This window comes from Malania oleifera, chromosome 7 (genome assembly GCF_029873635.1).
Source record: "Malania oleifera isolate guangnan ecotype guangnan chromosome 7, ASM2987363v1, whole genome shotgun sequence".
Classification (NCBI taxonomy): domain Eukaryota; kingdom Viridiplantae; phylum Streptophyta; class Magnoliopsida; order Santalales; family Ximeniaceae; genus Malania; species Malania oleifera.
Genome location: NC_080423.1, coordinates 19,611,110 through 19,633,199, shown reverse-complemented (window position 1 = coordinate 19,633,199; position 22,090 = coordinate 19,611,110). Strand labels below are relative to the sequence as shown.

General features: G+C 36.6%; 1 protein-coding gene across 1 annotated transcript; it reads left to right on the top strand.

Moving 5' to 3' along the window:
* The first annotated feature begins 20,192 nt into the window (after positions 1 to 20,192).
* Positions 20,193 to 21,008, top strand: LOC131160772 (fasciclin-like arabinogalactan protein 19). The gene has a single exon (XM_058116656.1). The coding sequence runs from the start codon at positions 20,193 to 20,195 to the stop codon at positions 21,006 to 21,008; it is 816 nt and encodes a 271-aa protein (XP_057972639.1).
* The last annotated feature ends 1,082 nt before the right edge of the window (positions 21,009 to 22,090 follow it).

Genomic DNA, 22,090 nt, shown 5'->3' with positions numbered 1-22,090 from the left:
ATCTATCGGTTTTCCTTACTTATTTTTATCAAAACTAATAAAGGAGCTTATCGGGGTTCCCAATGCCTTGCCACCTTCTATATCAAGTTTCTTGAGCAGATCTTTTATGTATTTAGATTGGTTAATAAATGTTCTATTTTTAGCTTGTTTGATCTAAAGACCAAGAAAAGTAAGTGAGTTCACTCATCATACTCATCTCAAACTCATCTTGCATACATGTAGCAAATTTTTTAATAAATGGTTGACCTCGATCAAAGATTCGATGTCCACCATCATTAAACCCAGATTGCCAACCAATGGATTTTTTAAATCCTTCCTCATCAAATGATTGATTTCAATCCAAAATTTAAATTTTAATCTCCATTAAAAAACTTAGATCAATCAAGAGATTTTCAATCCCATCATTATTAAATTCTCAATTTCAATCAGTGGACTAGGACTATGACCTCCATAAATCCAAAACTGAATCAATAATCCCAAAAATCCCATCCAACTCCTAGTTTACTTGAGATACTTTAATGCTGATTCACCTAACCCATATTTTCAAAAAGGGGTCATCTTTGAAACTTTTCATTGCAATCAATCATAACATTTGTCATCTTCTTCTTCTACCCTTCTTTTTTCAAAAAATCTAGGATCACTTGAGGCCAACCCCCCTTTTCAAAAGAATAGAATATTAGGCTTCTCAACTTTGTTGTTTAGGCTCTTGGACATTGGCATTTCATTGAATGGCCGAAAAAGGAAATCTTCCTTCCTTCTTGTCTTTACACTACAAAAAAAAACTAATTTTTAGTTACGAAAGTATTAGTGACGGTTTCAATATCGTTACTAAAAGTGACTTATAATTAGTGACAATTTCTTAAAATTGTCACTACCAGTGTAAGTATTAGTGACGGTTTTTTTAATCGTCACTAATAAGGCATTTTTAATGATGAAACTGAAACCGTCACTAGTACTTTCGTCACTAAAAATCAATTTTCCTGCACAAACCATCGCACGAAACCACTTTTCGTGCGGCAACTATCCCAGAAAAATATTAGAGACTTTTTTTAAGGTATTAGTGACGACTTGAAAGCCTCACTAAAAGCCACTTATTAGTGACGGCTAAATAATCGTCACTAATAGAATTATATTAGTAACTTTTCTATAAGACGTTACTAATAATGCATGTTGACTGTAAAAATATCAATAATATTAGTGACAGTTCTCAGCAACCATCACTAAAAATGTATTATTGGTCACAGTTCTTATAAACTATCAATAATAGTCATTTATTCGAAATGGTTTATTTGACCATCACTAATAATAATTTTGTTCATTGGAGAAAAGTCAACAATATTAGTGACGGTTTATTAAAACCGTTAGTAATAGCCTATTATTAGCGACAAATTTGCTAAACCATCACTAACAGTGTTTTTATTTTAAAAATAAAATAAAATTTTTTGTTAAACAATATTAGTGATGGTTTTCAAAAGTTGTCACTAAAAGAATGTTATTAGTGACGGTTTATACAAACTGTCACTAATAGGCTAGTATTAGTAACGGTTTTTGAAACCATGACTAATAATGCATTTGTTGACTAGGAAAAGTCAACTATATTAGTGAGAGTTTATGAAAACTGTTACTAATATCCTATTATTAGCGAAGAATTTATTAAATATAGTATTGTATTAGTCCCTCAACTAATAATACATTTTTTGACCGAGAAAACAAGTAGATTAGCTTATAGACAATCCAAACCGAAAAGTTAGGCCTTCCCACAGAGAAAGAGATGGAATTAACTAATTGTTTATTTGAAGTATTATTTTGAATCTAATGTGTACTAATTTGCTCGTTTGAGAAGCTTTTCATTGTACAAGCAAGCTTTTGTTGTTTGTTATATTTTTTATGGTTCAGGAATTGAATCGTTGCCTAACAAGAGGAGATTCTCGTTAGAGATGCGAACTCCACCTTTGAGGGGGAGAGGTTGTAACTTCACCCGGTAACAAAGTTGGTAAAGGAAATCCTCACAGTGGGTTGCTTGGGGCAAGGACATAGGCTATTGCTGAACCTTGTAAAAACCACGGTGTTCAGCTTCTTCTTCCTTAGTATCTTTATTTTTTGCAAGATATAACCTGCATTCTTGGATATATTTTCTTTATCATCTTACCGAATATTGAATAGTGTTGAATATCAAATCATAGTAAACATGATATCTTGTTGAAAATTGAATACTTGTGAATATCAGATACTGTCATCATCAACCAGCTAAATATCCATTCTTGTTAAATATTGTATTGTGCTGAAAATATGAGCTTGGTAAATATTAGATATAGTTAAATATAGATTGGTTGTGATTAAACTTGTATCCATTTTGAATCATAAGTACTAAAGTTTGTTTGAAGAATTAGAATTGAAATTAAAACAAGGTACATACAAAAATCAGTTTTTGACAGAAAATATTTTTGTTGCTGAAATTCATATCTTAATATTGATTAATTCAATGAGGCATAAATCGAATCACAGAATTTATTCGTGAGTACATTGTTGTCAACCTATTTGAATCAAGCTAAAAATTACATTCCGAGCAAGTGCTCAACTGAATGTCTCATATTGTAGATTTAGATTGTGTATTAGTTTCTATATTCATATCTAAAGGCTCGTGATTGACATAGTTTTGATTGCTGCATATATATATATATATATATATATATATATATATATATATATATATATATGTATATATATATATATGTATATATATATATATATGTATATATATATATATATATGTATATATATATATATATATATATATGTATGTATGTATGTATATAAAGATAGAATAGTTAATTGTTAAAGTAAATGAATTCTGCAAATAATTCTTAAAGAACCCAATTCACCCCCCGCCCCCCTCTTAGGATTACATCCTAATTTTAACAATGATGCATTTCATGAGTTTATAGGCAATTGAATCATTATGAAAAGCAAAGTGGTGCGGAGGAATCATGTATCTAAAATACCTACACCTCCTTTGATATTTAATTATATAAGAAAGGATGTTGTGGTTCAAAGAGGGGTTGACCTCCATTAGGAGAGCAATATTCCCTCCGAACATTGGGAGATCACTAAGTTAGAAGTAGGACAGGAGGGGGGCCTAGGGTGCTGAGAGGGTTTGACGTCCATTAGGGGAGCAACATCTCCCTCATAACATTAGGAGATCACTAAGCTAGAAGCAGGACGGGAGTACAAAAGAAAGCTTGTAAGTTTGTGAAGGGTAGTAGCAACTAGAGGAACAAGGACCTAATCAGTTGAAGGAGATCGATATCCCCTAGCCAAAGTGGCCATCATCTGAGGACCACCTGAGCTTGACCCCTTCCTTTTCTTGGACTTGGAGCTACTCTTGCTCATCCTCTTAAAACTACTTAAGCCAATTGACCCCTCTATGTATGTAAAAAGAAAACACAATTTAGACTCAAAAAAGATAGAAAACAATTTTCACACAATAATGAATCCTACCAGCAAAAATTAGAATGTAAGGGCTTAGCCCACACTTAACCAACAAGGGACCCCCAAAAAATTCATTGCAATGGACTACCTTGTACTTAACGGTGGAGTCTAAGAGATTCTCATATACAGCCATCTCAGAAGAGGTCATGTTGGGAGAGAATTTCTATCTAAATTAAGATCAGAGTCTTTCCACTAGGCCTTTCTATTCCAAACAAGCTTTCTAGAGGCATAAAAAAATCTTCCTTTCTAGCCATGAAGTGAGGATGGGTTGGTATGAACCAAGCCTTTACTAGGATAGTAAGTGAAGTAGCACCACCCTAACTCTTAAGGATGAGTCTTAAGCTGGAAGAATGCCCTGATAAGGTTTAGGCTCGGTATGCACCCTAACATCTTAACAAGGGTAAGACAATTGACCAAGTTCGGATAAAGGTTAGGAGCCAATTAACCTAGGGTGAGCCCATAAAACTAGAATAGCTCAAACGGAATAAGATTTAAGGGAAGCAACAACCTATTCTCCTCGTATAGGCTTAGCTCTCTAGATCAATGCTGGTGAGCTCAATTCTTTTTGCTTGAAATTTGAAGTTGCACCAAGGTAGGTATATGAAACATTCCCCTTAGTCAAAGGTGAGACTCCATCGATAAGATGCACACCTCCAAACCTATCATATGTGATGATTAGATGACTAGATCAATTGCCTCAACTCCACCTCAGTCTCTCACCTTTGTTAAACTAGCTCCACCTTGAGAGAGCTCATCTAGATCAAAGTTGCAGTAATTCCTAGTAATCTAATCCTCCATATCGCCCTATCATGCTCAACAAAGAGCCCAAAAGAGATTAAGAGAAAACGTACCTATCGAAATAAGTTAATGGCAACAAATAATGATGATGACCAACCAAAACACTAGCTCCAAGGAAGAGTTCTCTCAAAGACTTAAGGAGACTTGGCAGATGGAAAGTGACACGTAGGGAATGGAACAAAGGTTGATTTATAAGAGAAAATAGGCCTTTTGGTGAGAAAATGAAGTGTCATAACCCGTGCACTATAAACAAGGAAAAGTGTCCACCATAGAGAAGCTCAAAGGTCTAAATACTAGGAACTTAAGAAACATCCCATCAATTTTCATATAGGCGGATAGACCACATTTAAGGACAGATTAGAATCAAAGAAATGATTAATGGCACCTCGATCATGGAGAGCATGAGATGAAACCTATTTTTCTTCCACCAGCTTGGTTCAAGTTACCAAGTAAACGAAGAGGTACCAAACAATAACCAACCTGATCGAGCTACTCCCAAAATCGACTTACTATAAAACAGACTTGCCTATAGAATCTCCTAAAATTGAATGCTCATAAAAGCTCCAAAAACCAACCCACTCATAATGCTCCAAAACTGACTTACAAAGCTCCCAAAATTGACCTGCTCATAGAGCTCCTAAATCGACCTGCTCACAGAGCTCTTAAAACTAAGATGCTCATAAAAGCTCCTAAATTTGGCCTACTCGTAGAGCTCCTAAAATCGATCTACTCACAAGGCTCCCAAAATCGACCTACCCAAAGCTTATCTTTTCTTGCTGAACTCCTTGGTTGACCTCATTTGTTGAGCTTATGAATTACCTCAATTATCCACTCCTTGATGAAGGGACCCACATACCCACGACAGTGATTCTTAACCTTCCAATCTCAAAAAGAAACATACGTTCCCATGATGGGAAGAGGTAAATAACCACATTCGAATAGGGGGAACCCACGTCTTTGAGTTGAATAAAGGAAAAGGACACGTGAGACCAAAATGAGGTGAGATCACCACATCTAGACAGATTCTTCACTATACCTCTCATTTTTCTTTCACACATTAATTTCAAAGTTATTCACTAGCTTAGGCACCAGAGAAATCCACTAGAGGCCATAAGGACCTTCGAAGAGCTCATATCATAAATGAGAACCGTTCTTCACCAACCTTCTACTTAATTGACCTCTAAATCCACAATTTGTTTTCAAGCATCAACATAAATAAATTAAAATTATTAAAATTAAAATTTTAAATATAATAGCATAAATTGAAGAAAATAGAAAATAAATAGCTAATAAAAGAAACATGAAACTACTCCTAAATCTTTTTTTTTTTTTTTTTTTTAAATCCTAGCTTCCCCATATTTTTTCAAAATTTTGACTACAAAAATGTTTTTAAAAAAAAAAATTGAACTTAAAAGAGACTAAAGGAATAAAAAAAATTAAAATAAATAAATACATGAATAAATAAAAGGAGAACCGGCCAATGAGTCGACATGGACTGGCCAATTGATCCCAAAGACACATGCCTTGCACATATGTCAGCGAGCGTTTAAAGAAATATCTCGTCGGAGAAGATGCCTAAGTCAGCTAGGCCTTCTCCCGACTAGCTTTAACACAAAACAAAGAACACACCTTTTGTTACCATCGTCGGAGAAGATGCCTAACGCTACTAGGCCTTCTCCCGACTAGCTTTAACACCAAAAAAACACACCTTTTGTTACAATCGTCGGAGAAGATGCCTAACGCTACTAAGCCTTCTCCCGACTAGCTTGAACACCAAAAAAAAAAAAAAAAAACACCTTTTGCGACCATTCAACTCCTTGGACACCTCTAAAAAAATACCCAAACAAAATTGAAGTTGAAAAGCTCGTGACATGGCCTTCCCAAACCCAGGCTGACCAGCACCAACAATAATGCCGACGATCATGTATCTAAAGGGCGTTTTGGCCTTTAAACACCCCAACAATGTCCCTTTGGCAGTTCTTATGCTCCTAGACCAACCATGCACGCAGAAGTAGCCCCTAAAACTCATTCCCTCTACTTTTCCCTCGCAGATTCAATTTTCTTGTAATATATTGATCATGGGAACCCCGACTAAAACACATTTATCACAGTTCTCATGCACTAGCACAGTAAAGATTTCGACTTTATAACACAATCACATTATAAAAAATCAAAGCATATTGCAAATTTTTCATCAAAGATCCATGCAAAACGTGTGAGATGCATGAGATCGATAAGAGGGAGTTTAGAAGCCTACCGTTCCCTAGCTTCAAGCTTCTATTTTATCCTTGAGTCCTTAAAGGGAGTTTTTCCTTTGGCCCTCTTTTTCTTTCTCCCTTTCTTGCATGTAAGTTTTCTTTTGGTGAGCGTACGCCTCTTTAATGAACGTGCAATTCTTCATGGTTTGTATGAGGACTAAGAATCAAAATCAATCATTATAAGGATATAATGTCTTTGACAAGTAGAGAAATCATTGTTAATATTAAGTTTCTCAATGACATTTGAAGAACTCATCATCGCCCCACGTTATAGCTTCACTCATTGTTAAAACCTAATAAAAATGATATATTTTCTCGTTGTTAATATATTACAACAATCAAAATTAATATCGTTGTTAATGTTCATTACACAAGCTAGGAGATATACATGTTGTTACCATTATATAATTTGAGCATTGGAATCAAAATAGCCATCACATTTCTCGTCATCATTGAATAATTTTTTGAAAATGCAATGAGCACCATGTGTTAAAGAAATTGCAAAGTCTCTATATGTTTGTGTGCCTCTTGTTTAGATGTAAGGCACATGCTATATGAGTCCCACTTCATTTAAGACGCAAGCTATGTGAATCTCACTCGTGACAAGCATAATGTTAAAGAAGTGTAATCCACATAATACGTATCTCACATCTAAATAAGAGGCATGGATGCATAGAAGGCCAGGAATTACCTCGCTAAAGATATGTCACTAGTCATAATAAAATATAAAAAAAAGCCACCAAGTCAAACTACCATTAAATCCTTAAGAGTATAACATGAGCTCATGTTTATTTCTCCACAAATCAATACATACAACTAAAAGAAATTATTGACAATTAATCATATAGCATATGTCCAAAAGCCTTGTACAATCACGTATATTTATTCAACACATTTTCGCTCAAGCATAGAATAACTTCTTTGGTTAGTGCCTTGTAGTTTTCATAGGAAAGTGCAAGAAAAGTACTACCATTAGATCACCCCTATCAAAATATAGAGAAATGAAAATCAAATACTAGAAATAGAAATTGAAAACAATAAATCGTAAACCTATTTAATTAATATTTATAAAACAAATAAAAATTAAAAATATAATTAAAAAATATTCTTTTTATCTTTAAATCAAATGATATTATAAAAATATGATTAAAATAATAAAATTAGAAATAGTATACATTAAAAAATTATTACAATAAAAATAAAATTTGTTATAATTATTTTACTTTAAATGTTCTACTTTCAAATTTTACTTTACAAGAAAAATTTTATTAGGCATGACAATTGAAAAATGGTAAAAGTATTTTGCAATTGGCTTTATTGTTATTTATTGAAAATTATGTATATTTTTACTTTAATTATATTTAAATTCATTTGACCATTTATTTTTTTTTAATTTAAAAGTCTATAAAATAAATAATTTAATCCAAAAAAACTATTTTTGGATATTAAAATTTCTGACAACAGATTGCAAAACACCTTAAAAGCATAAAATCTGATTTTTAATTTTTTGGCAAATAACTAAAAAAAATGGCAATAGAAATAGAAAACTGACATCATAAGGGTCTTTTTGGTTTCATTTTATTTTTATGTTTCTATTTCTTTACAATGAAAAAAAAAATATTATAGAAATGTGTTTGTTTATTTTGTCAATTTTCTATTTTTGCCTCCAGTTTTCAGCCGTTTGCCAAAAAACTGAAAACCAGATTTTATGACTTTCAGTTGTTTTGGCAAACTGTAATCAGAAGTTTTAAATCCTGAAATATATTTTTTGGATTGAATTATTCATTTTATGCATTTTTAAATTAAGATCAAATTTAAATGATGATATGAATTTAAATATAATTAAAATAAAAATATACATAAATTTCAAAAAAATAATAATAATGAAGCCAGTTACAAAATACTTTTACTTTTTTCAATTGTCAAGTCCAATAAAATTTTTATTGTAAAGATAAATTTTGAAAGCAAAACAATTAAGAAATATAGTTATAACAAATTTTATTTTTATTATAATAATTTTTTAAGTGTGCTACTTGTAATTTTTTTATTTGAATCATATCTTTATAATATTTTGATTTAAAGATGACAATAATCATTTTTTTAATTAAGTTTTCAATTTGTATTAGTTTCATAAATGTTAACCAAACAGGTTGTTAGTTTCTAGTTTTAAGCTTTTATTTCCGATTTTTAATTTTCGTTTCTACTTTTAGTTTCTCTAATTTTTTATAGTGATACCAAACGACCCTAAACAAATATGTTTTTATAATCCGTTTCTTCATTATGGAGAAACAAAAACAAAAAGTAGAAAACAACAATGATATCTAATCGATCCCAAGCTTATGCATAATAGATAAATGAATATCTTCATGATGAAAGAACAAATATGAAAAGAATGTCCCATACAAGGATGAACGAATATCCCCATACAAAATGAATAAAAGAATAAAGGCATGCTCACTTATTGAATAGGAGAGATAAATTTCGCTAGACTTTTTTCTATAAAGAGTGAAGGAAATTAAATAAATAGAATGATAAACATATGAAGTAAATTGAGAAATAGATATGGGTTGAGTAAATGGATTGGGGGGGGGGGAGGTGAATGGACATTTACATCAAGAAATAAGAGAAGAGAAGAAAGAAGCTCAATTAGTGCACAAATGCTAAGAGATTTAGTGCAAGCTTACATGTAAGAACCTAATGGAGGGACCATTGTTGAAGGATTCTGATCAGAAGGACAAGTGGGTGGAGGGATATTGAAGAAATGAAAAAAATTGGGGATCAAAGAGTATACGAATTCACAAGATGCATAGATGAATGGATATTCACATCAACCAAACAGAAAAGGGAAGAAGGGAACTTAGTGCACAAATGCTAAGAGATTTAGTGCAAGATTGCTTGCAAGAATCACCTAGTTGAGGGATCAGTGATGAAGGATTTTGTTTGGAAGGACAAGTGTGTTGAAGATTAAACTTGAAGACCGGCAGCCCACCTCCATTGAAGACCGGCAGCCCACCGTTGTGGACATTGGAGATTTACAGGCAACCTACTCCACCTACCAGCCCACCTCTATTGAAGATTTGCACCCACCATTGTTGATTATTTGATTTCTATAATTACTATAAATAGCTGAGTTGTGTGTGAGTAAATGTGAGCAATGTGGTGTGTTGAGAGTTGAAAGCCAGTGAGTGAGCGAGAGATTTTGTTGTTTGAATTCCTCTGTATTATTTTTCATATTGAAATATACTTGTTTGGTATTTATCCTCACTGAGTTTCAGTCACATCCAGTGACTGAGTGTTCCTCTCCACCCATCAGTGGTATCAGAGCGTTCAGGTACGCTGGAATTCACCAAACAGAGGCTAAGAGAGGAGAAATTCAATTCTCTTCTCAGTTTTGAGGTTGCTCCAAATCCCAAATTGAGCCTGCCATTGTGCAATTAGACTCGAGACGATTCCAACGGTGGAAACTACGTCTCAAAAGGCCACCAGGAGAGTCTACACGTGCTCCCACGCGCCTCCCACGAAGACAGCGTTCTTTCCACGCGCTGCACGCGCCGACGAAGACTCCGGCAGACGGCGACACGCGCCTCACGCTCCCGCACGCGTCTTCTTCGCCCAATTGGCGAGATCCGACCCGGACAGCGACCCGCAACCCGGCCCAGCGACCAGAAACCCGGATCCGTACCCGCGCCTTGACCAGCATCCGACCCGCTCCCAGCAGCGACACGCGGCACGCGCAGAGGACGCCACGTGGGGTAACGGAACAGTTAACGCCGTTAAGCGGCCGTTAAGTTGAACCGGTTAGTTTAAAAATTTACCAGAATTTCCTATAGCCGGTTCGGTGATTTTTAGACCGGTTCTTTGCAAACAAAACCGGTTCCTAAGGTTTTTCAATCTTCTGAATTTATTGGTGGCATTAGATTTACCAAAATCAGTCCTCATTTCTCTGTTTTTTATATATTGAATTCGATGGCTAACGGTACTATCCAATCGGTCATTCCAAAATTGACCCGAGAGAATTATGACAACTGGTCGATTCAAATGAGAGCCCTTCTAGGTTCTCAGGATGTCATGGATATCGTTGAAGATGGGTACAGAGAAAGCCCATCAAAAGAAGCCGAAGCAGCTATGCCCGAAGCTCAAAGAACGACCTTGCGAGCCGATCGAAAGAAAGATTGCAAGGCAAAATCCATAATCTACCAAGGCCTTGATGAGGCCACGTTCGAAATCATTGCCTCCGCGAAGACATCTAAAGAAGTCTGGGACTCTCTCCATCGAATACACCAAGGTGCAGATAAAGTAAAAAAGATTCGTCTTCAGACATTGCGAGGTGAGTTCGAATCTCTCAAAATGAAGTCTACTGAATCCATTTCAGACTACTATACACGAGTAATGGTAGTATCAAATCAATTAAGAAGAAATGGAGAAATTCTCAATGACGAGAGAATTTGTGAAAAAATTTTGCGATCTTTAGATCCAAAATATGATTATATAGCTGTGACCCTAGAGGAGACAAAAGACTTGGAAACAATGTCTGTAGAAGAACTTGTGGGCTCACTCCAAGCCCATGAGCAAAAAGTCAATAGAAGAAGTGATGATAAAGCACTGGAGCAAGCTCTCCAAACGAAGTTGTCCCTCACTACAGATAGATACGACAAAGGGGGGACGTCACAACAAGGAAGAGCACGAGACCGAGGATCTCGTGGAAGAAATTCTGGAAATTTTAACTCCAGAGAAGGTGGCAGAGACAGAAGAGGTCCCACTAGAGGAGGACGAAATCAACAGAACTATATCCCACGAGGCAGAGGACAAGGAAGAAGGGGAGGATACAAAAATCGTTCGAATGAAGATAAAAGAAACATTCAATGCTATAATTGTCACAAGTATGGACACTATAGCAATGAGTGTTGGGGACGACAACAAGAAAAGGTTAGCGAGGAGGCCAACCTTGCCGAAACTGATCATGCAGATGGAGAGTCATTGATGCTGATGGCACACAATTCAACTCCCCAGGACCAAAGCGTTTGGTACCTTGATTCTGGAGCCAGCAATCATATGACTGGCAGAAAGAACTTATTCTTTGAACTTGATGAGAAAGTTCAGGGGGAGATATCTTTCGGCGATAATTCTAAAATCCCAGTCCAAGGGAGAGGAGATGTTTTGATCAAACAGAAGTCTGGAGATCATGCTTACATCTCCAACGTCTACTATGTGCCAGCCATGAAGACTAATATACTTAGTCTCGGACAGCTCGTGGAGAGAGGCTATCGAATTAGCCTCAGTGATAAGCAGATGGTGATAATAGATGCTCGAGGAAAGCTTGTTACTCGAGTTCAAATGGCAAAGAATCGAATGTTTCCGCTCGCCATCCAACATGATACGCCAAGGTGTTTGAGCGCTATCATCAAAGACAAAGACTGGCTATGGCATCTAAGGTATGGGCATCTAAACTTTGAAAGTTTGAAGCAATTAGGAAGCAAGAAGATGGTGAAGGGCTTACCCAATATTCATCATCCAAATGTGATATGTGAAAGCTGTATTTTGAGAAAGCAACATAGAAACAGCTTTGGAAAGCAAGCCAACTGGAGATCAACCATACCGCTCCAGCTAATACACACAGATGTGTGTGGTCCACTAAGACCATTTTCGAATGCACAGAATCGATACTTCCTCACCTTCATCGACGACTACAGCAGGAAGACCTGGGTTTACTTCTTGAAAAGGAAGTCAGAGGTGTTTGACAAGTTCAAAGAGTTCAAAACTCTTGTGGAGAAACAGAGTGGCTTCCACATCAAGTCACTCCGGTCAGACCAAGGAGGAGAGTACAAAGACGAAGCTTTCCTGGAATTCCTTAGACAACAAGGAATTCAGAAACAGTTCACACCATCATACACTCCCCAGTTGAATGGTGTAGCCGAAAGGAAGAACCGCACAATTCTTAACATGGCTAGAAGCATGTTAAAGGATAAAAATGTGCCCAAGAGTTTTTGGGCAGAAGCAGTGTTATGTGCAGTCTATCTGCTCAATAGGTGTCCGACGAAGAGTCTTGATACAAAGACACCATATGAAGCCTGGAGTACTCACAAGCCCAGTGTGAGTCATCTTAGGGTGTTTGGCTCCATAGCCTACGCCAAGATCCCAGAAGCAAGAAGGACAAAGCTGGATGATAAAGGAGAGAAGTGTATCCTTGTAGGGTACGGCGATAGCACCATGGGATATCGACTCTACAATCCCATCAACAAGAAAGTCTTTCATAGCCGGGATGTCATCTTTGAAGAAAATGAATCCTGGAAATGGGACCAGGTTGAATGTTCCAAAGATGCGGAATTGACACTTGAAGGAGAAGAACCTACACAGACAAGAGAAGTGGTTATCGAGCCACAAATTCCTGAGCTGCAGACACCTCCACATGGTTCACCACAGACAAATGAAGCTCCATCACCAATAGAGCGTGAAATCTCAGACATGAGACCTAGAGGAGCTCGAAATCTAGCCGATCTGTATGAAAATACAGAACCAATGGAAGAATATATTGCTCTAAACTGCCTGTTGCTAACTAGCGACCCAAATAGCTTTGAGAAAGCTAACGAAGAAAACAAATGGAGAAAAATGATGGATAAGAAGATTCAATCCATCAAGAAGAACAAGACGTGGGAGTTGACAAATCTCCCGAAGAGCCACAAAACTATTGGTGTAAAATGGGTCTACAAGACCAAGAAGAACACTCAAAGAGAAGTCCAGAGATACAAAGCAAAACATGTCGTCAAGGGTTACAGGAAAAAAGAAGTGGAATTGATATCTTGCAAAACGTATGATCAGATTGCTGACATTTTCACAAAGCCACTCAGGCATGATATTTTTGCAAGACTGAAGACAATGCTCGAAATGACAAAATTAGGAGAGTCAAGTTTAAGGGGGGATGTTGAAGATTAAACTTGAAGACCGGCAGCCCACCTCCATTGAAGACCGGCAGCCCACCGTTGTGGACATTGGAGATTTACAGGCAACCTACTCCACCTACCAGCCCACCTCTATTGAAGATTTGCACCCACCATTGTTGATTATTTGATTTCTATAATTACTATAAATAGCTGAGTTGTGTGTGAGTAAATGTGAGCAATGTGGTGTGTTGAGAGTTGAAAGCCAGTGAGTGAGCGAGAGATTTTGTTGTTTGAATTCCTCTGTATTATTTTTCATATTGAAATATACTTGTTTGGTATTTATCCTCACTGAGTTTCAGTCACATCCAGTGACTGAGTGTTCCTCTCCACCCATCAAAGTGGGCGGAGGAATTATTGATGAAATGAAAAAATTGGGGATGAAAGAATAGACAAATTCACAATTGTATAGCTTGAAGGTCAAAATAATTTATTTGCACAAATCTTGTTTCTATGTGGGCACAATAAAAAGTAAGGGATGGAGTGGCTTCAAGTATAAAATATTGGATGGACATGCATCAAGTTTAAAATACTAAATTCAAATCCTTATTATAAGAGCTCAAATTAGAACTGACAAAGCCTTTACTTAAGAATGTACAACTAAAGAAGGCATACATGTTAATTATATAAGAACTATGAAATTAATAACTATAGAGATAAAGACACAATAAAAAGATATCAAATTTACATACATAGTTCAACGTGATTCAAGGCAAATATGTAGACAATTAAAACAAGAAAGCACAAATTTCAAGGTGTACATGGGAATCTTTCAAAGCAATAACACTCTGCATCTGTTATCCATGAAGATAACTAACTCAAGTAAGGATCTACAAAGAGGATTGGAGCTTTTATCCAGGATGGTAGGTAAAAAGGGGATCATGTTCTAAAGTTGTATCCTAAGATTTGATGCTACTACTAAGTGTGATTAAGCTCGTAATCTTAGAGAACAGAGCTTCCCAAATTGTTTCTATTGTTGTTATCAAGTTCCTAATCATAGAAAAGGACATAGCCTGATATGAACGATTCACGCACTCATGGAGACTCATGTCCTTCAAAACTAACATAATATGCCTCTAGTCAAGTCGTGTCAACACGTTTCGTAAGTCATTTCTATTGGTATGAATCTTTGAACTGCCTTTGATGCAAATGGGGAGCTCAATATAAGAAATTGTGGATGAAGAATGAGATATGGGTCAAATCACATCAACAAAGTTATCACTAAATGATGTCAAAATACCTAATTTAATTATTATCAATTTTATGTCTACTAGCTACTCTTAGAATACAAAAACCAATAGTCTATGATATGCATGCCAAAAATCAAGTTCAGTATTATGGTTGCATGAGGAGAAAGAAAAAACATCCCTACATATGCATCCTTTTGAAAGATACCAAAAGATAATCTCAACACATTAAAACATAATTAAACAAAAACTTTCATTCTTTAATTTTAATTAAATTACTTTTCTTTAAATATCATTCTACCATACAACAATTGAGTATCTCTCAAATGTGTAGAATTTTTCTTTATCTTGAAAATTCCCAATAAATTTCTTATCTTTAAATTTTAAGATATTGTCATTGCATATGATGTAAAATGGAAGAAGAAAATGATAAATTTAAAAACAAGGGAAAATAAAGTTGGATTGAAAACTCTACTACTTCATTGATAAGGAAATGACCATTATATAGGCTAAAAACAAATGGTTACAAGCACAAAAATAGGTACCACTAACATCTATCATGCTACCACTAACATCTTGCATGCTAAACAACTCCTAGGTACCACTAGCATCATGCTAAACAACTTCTAGGCATTACTAACATCATGCTACCACTAACATCGTGGTAACTAACTCCTACAAACTAGGCAGAAAATAAAACACATTTGCTCTATTAATTTATTCAACAAACCCTCCCTTAAATTGATGTTCCATACATAAAATCAGTTTAATAAGACTCAAACTTTAAAGTGTCATCCCTCAGATAAGGACTTTTGAATTGAAAACACCAAGTAACTCTATGAGCTTCTAAAATGCTGGAAATTTGAGAGGCTTTGTAAGAATATCAATAATTTGGTCTTCACTTATGCAGTAAACTAGATTAATTACTCCATCATTTGTGAGATCTCTCAAGAAATGATACTTTACATCTATATGCTTGCTTCGACCATATAGAACGGGATTCTTTGAGAGTTTTATTGCTAAACTGTTGTCACAGTAAATGAGAGTAGGGCCATCTTCTTTGAACTGTAGCTCTTCAAGAATCTTCTTCAGCCAAAGAGCTTGACAAGAACAAGTTGTTGCTGCAACAAATTCAACTTCAATGGATGACAATGTGATGATTGGCTACTTTTTTTATGACCATGAAACTACTCTTGTTCCCAACATGCAAATATACCCAGATGTGCTTTTATGATCATTAGAATCTCCTGCATAATCACTATATGTAAATCCAAACAAATCTGACTTTTCTCCCCTTTTGAAGAACAACCCAAACTCCTTAGTACCCTACAAGTACCAAAAATATCTTTTTGCAGCCAAAAGATGAGTCTTTGTTGGGCACTCCATGTATCTACTAATGACACTTACAGCATGCATTATATCAGGTCTTATTGCAATCAAATACACTAAGCTACCCACAATCTGCTTGTAAAGAATATTGTTAACCTTCTTTCCTCCATCATCTTTGTTTGGCTTCAAACCAAACTCAAATGGTGTATTCACAGGATTACAATCCTTCATCTGAAACATGTCCAAGACTTCTTGCACATATTTCTTTTGAGAAATAAGAATGCCGGTAGAAGATTGCAACACTTCAATGCCAAGAAAGTAATGCATCATGCCAAGATCAGACATTTCAAATTCAACCATCATGGATTTCTTAAAGCTTCCAAACATGGTTGTATTACTTCCAGTATAGATTAAATCATCTACATATAAGCAAATAATGAGCATTTTCCCTCCATTATCAACTTTTATGAAAAGTGTATGTTCATAAGGACATTTTTGAAATCCTTCCTTCAAAAAATAAGTTTCTATACAATTGTACCAAGCCCGTGGGGCTTGTTTTAATCCATGTAGAGCCTTTTTTAGTCTATACACTTTATGCTCATTTTTAGATTTCACATAACGAGGAGTTTGATCGATAAATACCAATCCTTCAAATCTCCATGGAGGAACGCCAACTTCACGTCCAGCTGAAATATAGACCATGAGTTCTGAGCTGCTAATGCAATCACCAATCTGATTGTGTCATGCCTTACAACTAGAGCAAAGACTTATTTATTATCAACACTACACTCTTGCTTATAGCCCTTGGCCACCAAACGTTCCTTGTACTTGTCTACTTCACCATTCTCCTTCAGCTTTGTCTTGTAAACCCACTTCATGCCAATTGTTTTGTGCCCTTCTAGAAGATCAGACAACTCCCAAGTGTCATTCTTTTCGATGGCTGCAATTTCAACATCCATAGCCTTCCACCATTTTGATTGTTTGACAGCACTTTCAAACATTGTAGGATCACAATTTGAAAATAAAGCAAAATGAGTGATTTGGTCTTCAGATTGATCAATTTCGGTTGCCTCATAATCTGACATCCATGTTGGCCTCCTTCAAACAGGATGAGAACGTGATTCAACTGCTGCTTCTGGTGCTGTTGGAGTGACTTCAAAAGCTACAAGGGTTTCATTTTGAGGATTCTCAAATGCATCAGTTGCTGGAGCAAGGTGTTGGCTGGTTTGCTTCATCACCATCTTCTCCATCAAAACTTGTTGGAATTGGCTCTCCAACTACATTTTGGCTCCATTCCCGGATTTGATCTTCATCAAAAACAACTTCTCGACTAAGTATTTTCTTAGTGTTAGGATTGTAAAGCTTATAATCTTTTGATTGATCACTAACACAAAAAAAAAAAAAAAATACATTTTTCTCGCTTGTCATCCAACTTCTTCCTCTTCTCATCTGGAATATGGGCATATGCAGCACACCCAAAAATTCTGAAGTGATCAACAGCTGGTTTCCATCCGCTCTATGCTTCCTCTAGTGTCTTATTTTGAACAGCAAGTGTGGGACTTCTATACAATGTATGAATGCTCCAGTTAACTGCTTCAAGCCAGAAGCTCTTTGGAATGTAGCTCCTTATTAAAAGACATCGCACCATATTTAGAATAGTATGATTCTTCCTTTCACAAATGCCATTTTTTGGGGGGCATATAAGCTGCTGTAAGCTGCCTCTTGATTCCATGAGTCTCATAGAAACTTGTAAATTCATGTGAGTTATATTCTCCCCTACAATCTGTGAGAAGAATTTTTATGGAACTACTAGATTCTTTCTTAACCACTACTTTATAGCTTTTAAAGGCTAGAAAGGCTTCAAACTTCTCTTGCAAAAAATAAACCCAACTTTTACAACTAAAATCATCAATGAAAGTAAGTATATATCTCTTATCTCCATTAGAGCGTGGAGTTATTACCCCGCAAATGTTGGAATGAACAAGCTCCAGTGCAGCCTTCACCCTCCATGATTTCCCTTGTGGGAATTGATTATGATGTTGTTTACTAACAATGCATTCCTCACAAACTTCAAAAGGAGCTGTAATTTGAGGAAGACATGTCACTGTATTCTTCTATTGTAAAGTCTTCAACCACCAAAGCTAAGATGTCTATAGAGAAAATGCCATAGTCATTCCTTCTCTCTCAATCTTGTAGAAAGACACAAGTGAGCTGTGTCATAGAGATACAATGGAAACATTCGGTTGACTGTCATGTTGACTTGAGCTATCAAGCCCAACTTCTCATCTTCAATTCTGCAGACTCCATTTTTTATAGAGATTCCATATCCTTTTTCTTATAGTTGACCAACACTGAGTAAGCTTGTTCTCCAATCTGGAACAAAAAGAATGTTAGAAATAGTTTGAATATATTTTTTGTTTGTTTGAATTACTACCTTTCCCTTTCCTATAACAGAGACTGTAAAGCCATCACCAAACTTCACAACATCACGAGAAGCTTCATCCAATTCAAAGAATATAGACTTTTCCCCACTCATATGGTTGTTGCATCCTGTGTCTAAATACCACAAGAATTTCTTGTGGGTTCCCTCCTTCACATGACAAGTCATCAACAAAGACACTTCTTCTTCATCTAAGCAAAATTGGACTACTTTCCACCATCTATCCTTATATTAGTACGACACTATGACTTGTAGTGGTCAAACTTGTGACACCTGTAGCATTTAACTTGATTTGTCTGCTGACTATGACTTGGCATGGAATGATTGTTGTTGTTGTCATGGCCTTTTCCTCTCCCTTGAGAATCAAAATCTTTAGATTTTTGATTTGAGTGTTTACCATCATTGCCACCTCTGCCTCTTCCTTGCCCATGACCTCCTCCGTTTGATGTCGAGGCTTGTAACGCTTGCTCCTCCTTGTCTTGCTGATTTATTTTCTGCTTATGAACGAAAAAAGAACTTTATAATTCATCAATGGACATGCTGTCAATGTCTTTAGATTCCTCAATCAAACAAACAATAGAGTTGAATTTGTTGTCATCGAACGAAGAATCTTCTCAATGATAGTGACGTCTGTCATTTGGTCGCCATGGATTCTCATCTTATTTGCAATTGCCATCATCCTGGAGAAGTAATCTATCACCGATTCTCCATACTTCATGTTTAAAGTTTCGAAATCGCCTCGAAGTGTTTGCAGTTGTGCTCTCTTCGCCTTTACTGTCCCCTCATACTTCTTCTTCATAGAGTCCAAGATCTGCTTGGAAGTTTCTTTATAAAGAATGGTTTCCAGGATAGAACGATCAATTGCCTAGAAGAAATAATTCTTTGTTTTGAGATCCTTCAACTTCTGCCGTGCAAGCTCCACCTTCTGTGCATCTATCAGTACAACACCTTCTACTGGTTCTACTACTCTAGAAACAACAACTGTCTGATATTCTTTGGACCTCAAAAAAAATTTCATGAGCATGCTCCAATGGTCATGTGACCATCAAAGCGTGAAATGGCTTGCTGCACAAAAGTTTCAGAAGCCATTGTGGAACTCTAACTTGGCTCTAATACAACTGATGTAAAATGGAAGAAGAAAATGATAAATTTAAAAATAAGGGGAAATAAAGTTGGATTGAAAACTCTACTACTTCATTGATAAGGAAATAACCATTATATAAGCTAAAAGCAAATTGTTACAAGTACAAAAATAGGCACCACTAACATCATGCTACCACTAACATCATGCTAAACAACTCTTAAGCACCACTAACATTATGTTAAATAACTTTTAGGCACTACTAATATCACATTACCTCATGTCAATATACTCTTACAAACTAGATAGAAAATAAAATACATTTGCTGCTATTAACTTATTAACACATATAGGTGGATAAATTTAGGACATGCTAATAGTTTTGGCCCTCGAGGGTGATAGGTCCAAGGGACGTATGCAAAAAGTTAAAAGCCAATGAGTGGGGTCACCTTAATCTTGACTGAAATGGATGTAGTTACAAATTGACCATCAGGACTTGGCTAAATTTGAGGATTCACCGTACGGCCCTGATTTATGCAAAGATTTGCGTCCAGGACAGTGCGAAACACCTCATAATTTCTCTCCCTATATGAAATTTTCCACTAAAGCGCGCCAAACTTAACAGAAAGCCAACTGAATCACAAATTCAGTCTCTCTCTCTCGAGCATTCTCTCGATGAAGACAACCAAATTCCCTGGCCGACGGCCGCCGCCAATGTTTCTACTCACTCTCTCTTTCCTATTTTCCTCCTCCGCAACTGCCACGGCCACAACCCTCACAGATCAAGACCTTGAAACGGCGATCCAAGTCCTCAAGATTCACAAGTACAACTTGTTCGGCAACGCCATCGCAACCTCCGACCTCCGCTACCGCCTCCTCTCCGGCGATTCCTTCACCCTCTTCGCTCCCCCTGACTCTGACCTCTTCAGCCTAGACATGTCCTCCGTCGCCGACGACTACGTCCGAACTCTCCGTCTCCACGTCCTGCCGCGCCGGCTCTCCCTCGCCGATCTCCGCCGCCTGTCTCCCGGCTCCCGCATCGAGTCTCTCCTTTATCGACATCACCTCACGATCTCCAACCACCGCGTCTCCATTAACGGAACCATCTCGAAATACGTCGCAGTCGACGGCGTCCGCATCTCCGTTCCGAATCTTTACCTTTCGCTCGACATCGCCATTCATGGACTGGACGGGATTCTTTCTGCCGATTACGGATCTACAAAGAATCTTACTGGCGATGTAGGGCATTCATCGCCGACATCTTGGTCCAACGAATGTTCACGGCCGGAATTTGAGTCCGCATCAAATCCGCCGCCGGAGGGAACTGAAACGGCTAAGACTGCTGAGAAATTGAGTTCCGGAAAATGCGAAGAGCATCAGAGGCGGAAGAAAGAGAATAAGCGGGAAGTGAGCGATCGCCGGCACCGCGACAAGCATGATGAAATCAAACACGGGAATTTTATGAAGTACAATCATCATGTTCCTTTGTAAATCAGGTATTGACGATTTCTTTTTATACTTTCACGTCTGCCGTTTGGCTCCGAGAAATTGTACGGAAGAAAAAGACTCTAGGAAGTTCAAATCCTTACTCCACCAAAAATCTTGCTAAAGATATATTCCAATCTTTCCCTTTTGTCAAATTTTTTTTTCCCAAGGAATCAAATGGAAAAACAGAGGAACCATTAGCTTCTGCTTGAATTTCATTTTTACTCTGCGTGCGAGTAGCGATTTGTACTTGAAAGTTGTAATTGGATTTCTTAGATGGCAACTCAACTCTTTTTATCTTTATCTTCAGTTTGCATATGCATTAACAACATAGATATTGATGATCAGCTTTGTTAATTTTCAATATTACGCATGAACAATTTTAATTTTCGGTCGATCAAAGGATCAAACATCTATCCTAGCTAGAAAATAATTAAAAGGAGAAGTAGTGGGAAATAATTTGCTTCCTGTCCCTCAATGCAATGAGCATTTTCTACCTGCATGCCGAAGGTGAAGATTGAAATAGCACCTGGTGATGCATTCTTCGAGATATTGAACAGTGTGGGGTTTTTAGAAATATAAAATTTATACATGGAATATGACCAAATGTTGATATATACTTTCACATGAGAAAATAGTTGTATGTATTTCAAATCGATAATCAGCATTGGCCCCCATAGCCCAATTAAGGCTCTTAAAGAATAAAAGACTTTAATTTTAATTAGTGAGTTCTCAGTTTTGATTTGAACTGGTCACTAAAGCTCAATACTAAATTATTTTCATATGTATATGGAAAAGATAAATTAAAAAGCCCAATGTCATACATTTAAACAAGAAATAAATTAATCAGATTATTTGTATAAGAGTATTTGAATTTTTATTGTAGAAGCCATTGGATATCATAGCAAAGAAATCCAAGTGGAAACAGAGAAAAAGAAACGCCATATATAATTAGCAGGGCGACGGGAGCAAGTTTTGGTGAACATTGACGTCGGGCTTGAAGGTCTCCGGCGGGGAAGGTGGAGAGTGAAGGTGGCCGGAGACAGAATCATCGCCGTAGCCGCGGAGGATGTCGCCCCTCTTCCGGG

Bases quoted from the DNA above. Each gene is read 5' to 3' on its own strand.
- LOC131160772 (XM_058116656.1), top strand. From the start codon at position 20,193: ATGAAGACAACCAAATTCCCTGGCCGACGGCCGCCGCCAATGTTTCTA.